This window comes from Rhododendron vialii, chromosome 4a (assembly GCF_030253575.1).
Source record: "Rhododendron vialii isolate Sample 1 chromosome 4a, ASM3025357v1".
NCBI classification, from domain to species: Eukaryota; Viridiplantae; Streptophyta; class Magnoliopsida; order Ericales; family Ericaceae; genus Rhododendron; species Rhododendron vialii.
Genome location: NC_080560.1, coordinates 36,049,089 through 36,059,807, shown reverse-complemented (window position 1 = coordinate 36,059,807; position 10,719 = coordinate 36,049,089). Strand labels below are relative to the sequence as shown.

The 10,719-nt window shown below is 39.2% G+C and overlaps 1 protein-coding gene across 3 annotated transcripts; it reads left to right on the top strand.

The window, feature by feature from the left end:
- Positions 1-1,818: 1,818 nt before the first annotated feature.
- On the top strand, positions 1,819-6,127 carry LOC131324082 (inorganic phosphate transporter 1-1-like). 3 transcript variants are annotated; one of them, XM_058355904.1, is made up of 2 exons: positions 1,819-1,926; positions 4,127-6,127. In XM_058355904.1, the coding sequence occupies exon 2, from the start codon at positions 4,192-4,194 to the stop codon at positions 5,821-5,823; it is 1,632 nt and encodes a 543-aa protein (XP_058211887.1). In that variant the 5' UTR covers positions 1,819-1,926; positions 4,127-4,191; the 3' UTR covers positions 5,824-6,127. The 3 variants fall into 3 exon arrangements, with proteins under 3 accessions (XP_058211887.1, XP_058211889.1, XP_058211890.1); XM_058355906.1 differs by having other exon boundaries at positions 1,823-1,926; positions 4,152-6,127; XM_058355907.1 differs by having other exon boundaries at positions 1,823-1,926; positions 4,143-6,127.
- Positions 6,128-10,719: the final 4,592 nt, after the last annotated feature.

Below are 10,719 nucleotides of genomic sequence, written 5' to 3'. Positions count from 1 at the left end.
TTATATGAGAGCCCTAAGAGAGTCATAGAAACAAATAAAGATCATATATTTAATTATGAGAGCCCCAAAGATAAATATTATATAAATATGATTCTTTAGGATAAAATGGTCCAAAAAATAAAATATTTGTACCGGTACAAATGGATTGAAAATTGGAGCACTTAATTTTTTAACTATATTTTTAAATATATAAACAGTATAAAAATTTGTGAAGAATTATATTTATGATTGGGAACCTAATGGTGGAGATTCAGTTTTTTTTTTACCCATGAGATTTTTTATTTATTTTTGGTCATTTGATGCTTGCACTACTAGGGTGATAAACGAGCCAAGTAGGTAGTTGATCAAATTTGATTTGAAAATTTAACGAGTTTCAAAAATATGTTCGAGCTTAGCTTGTTTATGAGACAAGCCAATCTCAAACAAGCTTTAATCATGCCAAACACGAGTCGATCTCAATTAGCTTGAATTTTTTACACATAATAATCCGAACGAGCAAAGTAATAACTTGTTCAAGCTTGGTTTGAAATCTTAAAGAGTTTAAAAAAAAAAATTTAAGCTTGGTTTGTTTATGTGAAAAACCAATCTTGAACAAGTTTTTAACGAATGAACGCGAACTCAAACACGAATATCTTGGTTCGTTTAGCAGTCCTACCATATGTCTAATTCAGTTTTTTTTTTCTTGCCCATGAGAATTGGTTTTTGTGGACAAAGGAGAGCAAAAAAGAGGCCCAGGCGGCCAGCACATCAAAACAGAAGAAGGGGACCAATAGTTTTGCCTCAAAACTACGTAGTTTTGAGGTGTGGGTAGGGCCTGCTGCTCCTACCAAGCAGCAGAGCCTCCGCCTCCCACCACCTTATAATTGAGGACCAAACATGCCACGCAAAAGAGACTGTCTTATTTACGAAGGTGCTGTAAACAGCCTATTTACAGCACTAACCAATCTCGGCCGTTTATTCACGCAATCAATGACTTAGATTCGTTTTTAATTATGACCAGTCACAATTAACTTTTTCCTGAAAAAGTTTCTTTAAGATTTTGACCGTCCAAAATACTTTGGATGGTCACGATTGAGTGCTATAAACACTTGCTTACAGCACCTCCGTAAAAAAGATTTTCTCCACGCAAAATTACATAAAAGAAGCAGATTTCGAGAACTTAGAATACCTCTGCTGCTCAACATGGATCGGGTTGCTATTCTGTTTTGGACGGCTTATAAACTCTAGGTTTCTATTCATTGCATGCATGACAACGACCCTTTTCATGATTATACAATGACGCAGTGGTTTTTTAAGTTCATGATTCATGCGATTGAGATAGATTACGCTAGGAGAGACGAGTTGTGTCTATGAGAATATGTGCGTTTGAGACAATTCTTGCCTAGCCTAGAATAGTCTATGTTAATTGATGAATCGTAATAATCTCGTTGGCGATTATAGATTGTAAGCCCTAGAAGTTATTGTAATTGACTTGAATAGTAACTTGTTTCTGGGAATTTCATCACTTCGATTATATTGTTTGATATAGTTCTAGTTTTCATAAAACAAGTCTCTTCCCTTGAAGTAACTAAGAAATTTAATTGAAGTACTTAATGTTATTCAGTCCCTAATTAAATAACCATACTCATTGTTTACCACTATTATACGGAGTAGTAATTTTCTCCAGGTTTTATAAATATATTTTGATACGGAAATGATACGATCATCGGTCAAATTGGTATATGCTGCAATATGCCGGCGTTGATTATGGGGACATTTACAATTTTTTAAAGACCAAAGCGTTTAATTTTCCTTTAAATAGTAGGCCAACAAACATCTCGGCAACCAAGCTAGTATCACACCTAGCTACATAGTTCTCTTCCATGCAGCACTTTCTCTCTCACACATCTCCGTTAGTTTCCTCAATGAAAAGCTGCTGACAATCAGGTAACACTCTCTCTCTCTCTCTCTCTCTCTCTCTCTCTCTCTCTCTCTCTCTCTCTCTCAAAAGCTCCCATGTTGTGTTTGGGTGCATGTGTTGCTTTTGGTGAGATTATTTCTGTAGTTTATTAGTATCTCTAGTACTTATATCATTATTTATGCAATCAATAAATCAAGAGTGGCTAAAAATAGCCTAAAATCACATCAAGAGACACAGGAGAAAGCTTAATTATGGTATGTATTTTTTTTTTTTTACCCTATCAATAAATACAAATGAGTGTATACCGCGAAAAGGTAAAGTTATGCATAGTTTGGTTTGTTACAAACTTTATAATTCATGTATTTTGGACTTCTTATGGTTCGATTTGTTACGTATGCTTTTAGTTCATTAATTTATTGCGATTTTTTATAGTGAGATTGTTATGTACTATTATTGTTATTGTGAATATAGCATGTTATTTTTTTTAGTTATGAAATCATTTAGTACTATCCAATTAAAATTTAATAAACATATTATGTATTCAATAACTAAAAAGAACTTTAATTTACACATTGTGATCTTCATTTGATTACATACGTCACGGGTAATTACTTTACGCTTGGGTTGGAAGATACTTATGTTTTTAAATTATTTTCTAGTTTTTTTACGGGGAAGGTTATGGGGTACTGATTAGTCGATCTATTAAGTATTAACTACATCGATGTATCCCATCAAGTTTTCAAAAAACATATTTGCTGATAAAAAAAAGGGTTCTAACTGCATCGGGGTTAGCTGTTGGCAGAAGTTACATAAATTCTAGTTTGAAAAATCATTTTAATCCAGTCAATTCATTTTTATAAGTAACCTAAATTAACATAGAACTGATTTTGGCATGACCATTTCTGTATTTTTACTTATTTTATTTTTTTTGCCAATATTGTATACATCAGTGAAGGATTAACAGAAAAATTAGTGTGTTAACAACCTAAGGGGTTCGATGTCTCTCTATAGACTCGAACCCCAGACCTTCCCCTTCAAAGCAAAGGGAACAACCAAATGGGTTAATTAACAATTTTATGTTTGTTTATTCAATTAATCCACAAATAGTGGCTAAAATAGCCTAAAGTCACAAGATAATACGATTGATCCCGTAAGTATCCGGGGGTCCAACACAGAATCATATACCTTAGCCATCATATAAAAATCATATACCTTAGCCAACACAGAATCATATACCTTTGATGGTCCATCGGTTAACGTAATCGTTTCATCACACAAATCCTACACCACAAGCCTAATAAGTATTGGGCCCAGCTAAATACAACTGCAAATTTACTAGATGTAGCCAATTTATAAGGAGGAATCCAAAAATTTCCTCTTATGAATTGACTACATGTAGCAAATTCGCAGTTGTATTTATCAGCACCCTAAGTATTTTGAAGATTTTTGGCTCTCTCTCTCTAACCCTAGAGAAATCGTGGCACCCCATCTCCCTCCTTCCCCTACTTCTAGGCTTTTACGGTACAGCGCAGTACTTTATACAGTTTCGTTACCGAATTTTTTTTTTTTTTGGTTCTCTACTTTGGTGTCCTTGTGTGAGATTTTTCTTCCCATTTGTGGAGCTTCTATCACCTTTGTCAGGGTGTTTTTGATTGTTTTCTGCAATGCACCGTTTGTTCGGAACGGTGAGTTTAGTTAGAGTTGGGTGTAATCTTTGGACTGAGTTCCCTTTTGTTTGGTTTCTTGATCTCCTGTTTAGGAATGAAGTTTCCTCTTGGTGTTTTGTTTCTTAGATCTATAATATCACATGATATCGTTTTTGCCAAAAAAAAAGTGGAGAGATTCTAGCTTTTTATAATTAGCTTGGACTATTTACTAGTCGTAAAATTTCTAGGTAACAGATTTTCAAAAGCTAAAAAAAGGAATGAAATTTTAAAAGTTTCGAAACTGGGTTTTAGTAGCTTTTAGAACTTTTAGAATTAGATTTTTCGTTTTTAGTTCAATAAATGCTAATTTTCAGTTTTTGCACTAAATAATACTCTAGCTTTTATTGCAGCTTAGTAATAATTTAACAGTTGTGGTAAACTTGTTTATCTGATTTTACTAAAATCATAATTCATAGCTATCGCAAGAAAGCCAAATATAAAAATTCTGATTTAAGCAGTTGATTGTATGTTAAACTAGTTATTTACATGTTGTAATCACCCATTTGCTGCTCTAATCCAGCGGCTCATAATTCAAGAAACTGTAGGAAGACGACTTGACATTAGCACAAGCAGCAAAATCTAGCCATGGCCAAAAGCCAATTGGAAGTGCTAAGTGCACTCGATAATGCGAAAACCCAATTGTACCATTTCACTGCAATCGTAATTGCTGGTATGGGCTTCTTCACTGATGCCTATGATCTCTTCTGCATTTCCGTCGTCACAAAGTTACTCGGCCGAATCTACTACCCCCCGAACGCGGCCCACGTGGCCAAGCCCGGTATTTTACCGGCCTCTGTTTCATCCGCTGTTACCGGTGTTGCCCTTGTTGGCACCCTTTGCGGCCAACTCTTCTTCGGTTGGCTCGGTGACAAACTGGGCCGCAAAAAGGTGTACGGCCTAACCCTGCTTCTCATGATCTTCTGCTCTCTTGCTTCTGGTCTTTCTTTCGGTCATCATGCAAGGGGTACAATGGCCACTCTCTGTTTCTTCCGATTTTGGCTTGGGTTTGGCATTGGAGGCGATTACCCACTTTCTGCCACCATCATGTCCGAATACGCAAACAAGAAGACTCGGGGATCGTTTATAGCTGCCGTATTCGCAATGCAAGGGTTCGGAATATTAACCGGTGGAATTGTTGGTCTTGTAGTCTCGGCCGCATTCGAACATGGGATCACAGTTTATCCATATAATAAAAACGCCGAATTATCCCTGCCGCCCCGGGCCGACTACGTTTGGCGCATTATACTAATGTTTGGGGCCGTTCCAGCTGCAATGACTTACTACTGGCGTATGAAGATGCCCGAGACTGCCCGTTACACTGCTCTTATTGCTAAAAATGCCAAAAAAGCAGCCGAGGACATGGCTCAGGTGTTAAACGTGGAATTTGACCCCGAAGAGGCCAAGCTAGAGAAATTCGTCGAAGAACCCTCCAATCAATATGGATTGTTTTCGAAAGAATTTCTTCATCGCCACGGGCTTCACTTACTTGGGACCGCGACTTGTTGGTTCTTACTCGATATCGCCTTCTACAGCCAAAATCTATTCCAGAAAAACATATTCACAGCAATCGGTTGGCTCCCTCCGGCTGCCAATATGAGTGGGATTCAAGAGGTTTATAAAGTCTCAAGAGCCCAAACCCTAATTGCCCTATGCGGTACCGTGCCGGGGTACTGGTTTACAGTGCTTTTCATCGATAAAATCGGAAGATGGGTCATTCAACTGCAGGGTTTCTTCTTCATGACCGTGTTCATGTTCGCACTCGGGATACCTTTCAATCACTGGGTGAAACATAATGTTCCATTCATCATAATGTACTCCCTCACGTTTTTCTTTGCCAACTTCGGGCCAAATGCCACAACATTTGTACTGCCGGCAGAGATCTTCCCGGCCCGACTTAGGTCCACTTGTCACGGAATATCGGCTGCAGCAGGAAAAGCGGGGGCCATAGTTGGGGCGTTTGGGTTTTTGTACGCATCCGAGTCCGATCATGTCAAACTGGACGATCCAGGGTACAACAAGGGTATCGGTGTGAAGTACTCACTCATTGTGCTCGGTTTTGTGTCTCTCTTCGGAATGATGTTTACTTTCCTCGTCCCAGAGCCCAACGGGAAATCGCTCGAGGAGCTTTCAGGTGAGAATGAGGATGATTCAATTGATGCAGTTGAGGAGTCCCCGCCGGACAAACAGGGCGCTTTTTTCCGGACCGCGCCTGTTTAATTCGGGTGAGGCAATGTGGGCCTTTATATCAAGCTATCTAGAAGTGAAGTGATTGGTCTTTGTGTGTGTTTCAATAATGTAGATATTTCTCGATTCCACCACTATATATCTCTAGTTCGAAAGCAATTACAGAATTTACTGTTCGATAGTTTGATGTTGCAACTCTCTGAGACAAATTGTGTTTTATAGCTGCTTTGTTATATGTTCCTTCCGTCTTTTAATTTTCCGGTTGTAATTTCATAGCTCCAAATGCAAGGGAGTTTGAAAGCTTTTGTGATTTTGAATGGAGATTATGTTAGTGGTATGTCTGTTCTACGGTACCTTAATTATCTTGCTCTCCTCATGACTCCTGGATTAACCGTTAGCAAGTAAATGTCTAGAAAATTAGCCACATACATACTTCCTATGTCTCAAATTACTTGACCTTTTTTTTCTTCTCAATGAGGTCTTCGAATGGTGTAAAGCTTTTGGTAAAAAAATTGTGCTTATACATTTATTTATTTTTGATAAGTCACGCAATTTAGGATAGAGGCAGTGTTAGTGTACTATATTTTTACATAAAATCATTGGTTCGAACTAGTCTTGGAAAACATAACGTACGACATCATTTATACTTGATAGGCACTTTCTCTCTTCCTTCCCGCTAGCCTCCCTCACCTCCATCTCCTCGCCTCTTCGAGCTCCACCATCTCCGCCTCCAACCTTCGCCTCCCCTCTTCCCCCTTCATCCCTGCCTTCTGCCTCCACTCTTCGCCTTCCTCCTCCATCCTTCGTCCTATGTTCCTTCGGTTCTGCTACGGTCATGATCGGTCCAATCTGGCGATGATTTATAATCAGAAATTTGTGTTTTTCTTTCTTCTTTGTTTTTGTTTTTGTTGCAAACCAAGAACCAAATCACTTTTATGTGGTATTAAAGATTTGGGGAATCAAATTAACTTGTGAAATTCCTATAATCGAACAAATTTTTTTTTTTTGGTCAATATTGTATACATCAACGGTAATTAACAAGATATAAAAAGGTTAGTCCACAGGGGTTTCAGAGACTATCTGTTTGGTCACGAAATGGCTCAAGGATGAAGTGTGAGCGTGCCAAGACTTGTCACGTCTAACGTAAGGACTAGATGTTCCTTTTCTGACTTCGTAACTGTAGCGGCGAAAGTGCTGCGAACCTAAGAGCTAGATCGCAGTGACGGTTCGTGGTTTTGCCACAACGAGCGTGGACTTCGTAAATTTCCTAAGAGAGCAACGTAAAAAAGGACTTTATTATATCGGAATAACAAAGTTGGGTACAAGGAAAGTAAAAACCCGAATTACTTGAAGAAGTAATTGAACGAATGCAGAAAAAGTAAATATAATTAAACGCTGGGCTTGATTGGTGTGGGAACCATTTTTTAGTCTTGAGTTCTTATATTTATAGGCCAAGTGATCCCACGGTTTTGCATGCATATGGAATTCCCGCCTTCTCCTGGTGACGCCATGTAACTCCCCACTGGCCCACTCTCTTGAGTTGGCGGTTTGCAGCAGTTGTGGAAATTCCCCACATGTATTTCCTTGATCATGGGCAGTTGAGAGGGGTTATTCAAAGTAGTAGGCTTCCCCTCTTCCCTTCTTTTGTGGGCAGCCAAAACATAATAGGCCATTTGACCTAGTCAAAAATGGCCATGTGGCAATCGATCATTCCCACTTACTTACTAGTTACTACTCCCTCCGTCCCACTTTGTTCCGTCTGTTTCCTTTTTGGAACATTTCAAAAAATTGTCTATATTTCACAATTTATTATGTTTTTTATGATTTCGAAAACTTTGTTTAATAAAATAAATTGAGATCTATCAAATAAGATCCATATTGAATATATAAAATATTATAGATTGTGAGATATAGACAATTTTTTAGAACGTCCAAAAAAGGAAACATGCGGAACAAAGTGGGACAGAGGGAGTACATTTTAATTTCCTTTCGTGAAGCTTCCTCAGAAGATTTAATTGGGCTTATTACTGATGTAGAATATGAGCTAATCAATTTTGGAGCTTCCTCAGGATTGACCATTGTTATTTTCATGTGAAGCACCCGTGGGTCTTGTGCAAAAATAGGTGATAGCCTTTGCCCTTTGGGTAAATGGATCCACACGTATATATATCGAACCCAATCCGAATGGTAAGAAGAGGGTCAGAGGTCAAAGTATTTGGTACATGAGCCTTCCTCTCGTTCTTATATATATCCAACCCGGCCAACCCGAATTGTGTAATTTCTTGTAGTGTAGTCTCCTATATATTGTCTAATTTTGTTAAATTGCAAATGGAATTTGATGATGTGGGCACAACCAGTGTTAGGATAACGTTAGAGAACTGATTTGGCACAGATAATTTCCAAAATACCCCCTACACTTTGATCTCAATATCTAATAGATACTCAAACTTTAATAAAATTTGATTTATACACCTGAACTGTGAAGCCATTATTCAATTAACCTGGTATCGTTTAAATCTAACTAACAAAAATGATTGACTTGAGCTATTTTTCTCGTTATATGCTTATTTGTAACATGATCTCTCCCTCTCTCTCTCTCTCTCTCTCTCTCTCTCTCTCTCTCTCTCTCTCCTAATTTTACTATAATATTTTAGATATTGCAAAGGAGATTAGAAGAATGAGAGGTAGAACTTGGGGGTTTGGACGGTTTATTGAAGTGTTCAGGTGTGGAGGAGGATTTGGGACTGGTTATGAAAGTATAAATGTAAACTAAGGGAGAGAGTGATTCTATGCTTTCACGAGTGTGCAAGGAAATGAAAAATGGAGAGGAGTTAGGGATTGCGGATTTTTCCTCTAAAAAAGAGTGAGTCATCCACAATGCCTTCCAATTTAAGCCATACATATCATAGAGTCTTACTTGCTGGGTAAGGGTATATGTGTCCAACTCAGCAATTTACAATAGTAATTAGACAGATGTAGATAGTAGGGTGCTAATTGAATAACGGCTTCATAGTTTAGGTGTCTAATTGAATTTTATTAAAGTTTGGATCTCTACTAGACATTGAGGTCAAAGTTTGGAGGGTATTTTGAAAATTTTCAATGCCAAATAAGCTCTCGAACTTTATCCTCCTACCTTTTACATCCTCATCATCAAATTTTGTTTGCAATTTGACTGAATTAGACGGTAGAGGGCTAATTGAATAACAGAAGAATAGTTTGGGAGTAAAATTGAAGTTTATAAAAGTATATATAGGCGTCTATTTTTTTTTTTTATTATTATTACATCAAAGCCCATAGGGCAATACAGATTTACTCACGAAATAAATGAATAAATCAAAACTATCTAAACGTAAACCTAGGCAACTACTCTCGAAGCAAACTGACGAAACACCGGGACATAAGAAACCGTGAGAAAACCATCAGTCCATTAGCAGGACTAGAGAACCAGGGCGTACCCATTTTAAACCCCACCACCCTATACTTTTTTTTTTTGAAAAGTCATTCATTCAACACAAGCCCATCGGGCAAACAGATTCCAGAACAAATACAGGAAAGAACCAAAGTAACCTAAACGTCAATCTCAAGCACCTACTGCCGAAGCAGGCCCCGCGATAACGCCGATACATAAGAGCCAATCTCGGTCTAGATAACAGAGGATTTAAAGATATCCACAGCTCAAACCCTAAACAAATAAGCATCGCTGAAATCTGAAGACAAACAACAACAAATCAACTAAAATCTAACAGGTCTCATGGACAAACCACACGGGGCACCGGAACAGGATGAGCATTGAACACCACCCGACCACGGCGACAGTAGACCAGTCTTCTTCCAGCCAAAACTGCTGCGCAGCCCAAAACAAACACCACCGGACCACCACCAGCCCCAACAACACCACCGAAACCCACCAGCCCCAAAAACAGACATCCAAAGACACAGAGATCACCAACATCGGACCATTCCTCAATAGGCGCCGAGTTATTTGCCCACCACCATCACCCACCAAATCTGGAACACCCAGACTGGTACAGAAACCGGACGAGGGAGACCCGCCGGTAGAAAACACAGAAAAACAGAAAACAAAACTCACATCCCGGAACACATCTCCCTTATTCAGCCGCATTGACGTCCACCGCTGGGCCGCCCTCCACACGCCGCTTTCCTTGCTCCGACTTGAACCAGGAGAAAACGCCAGGCATCACGGACGAGCACCGCCACGGGAGCCGGATCTCTGGGTCAAAAAATCAGAAAACAAAAACAAACAAAACAGGGAGGACGGGAGAACAGTGGGGAAAAACGATTTGTTACGTATAGCACAGACGGCGCCAATGACCGGTTTATGCTGTGGTTCATTCCCACAGACGGCGCCAATTGTAGGTGGATAAATTCAAGTGATGGCAGATAACATCTGCATTCACCCCAGGCATCTCCTCTGGTGTCCAAGCAAATACATCGACATAAGTTTTCAAAAAACTAATCAGTTCATTCTCTTCCTCTTCTGGCAGTGATTCCCCAATTAGAAAATACCTATCTGGATCACTCTCGTTGATCAGTGTTTTCTTCAAATCCTCAACCACCCTTTCAGTTGGGTCTTTTCCGATATCCTCAATGGTCGGCAGATCCGGAGTTTCCACAGTATTAATATGGGGGGCATTATGGACTCTTTTAATGATGGATACCAAACATTGTTGAGCTATCTTTTGGTTACCTTTGATGTGCTCAATCCCATTAGACCCTGGGAACTTTACCATCTGATGGAAAGTTGAAGAGACTGCCCTCATCTTGTGCAACCATGTCCTTCCTATAATCACGTTATAGGAAGACGGTACATCCACCACTAAGAAGTCGATTCGTAGCACCACTGTCCCAGCCCGAACAGGCAGAGTTACCTTGCCTAACGGCCAAACTGCTCCTGCTCCAAATCCGACC

What these genes read in the sequence shown, in the direction of transcription:
- LOC131324082 (XM_058355904.1), top strand. Translation starts at nt 4,192, where the DNA reads ATGGCCAAAAGCCAATTGGAAGTGCTAAGTGCACTCGATAATGCGAAA.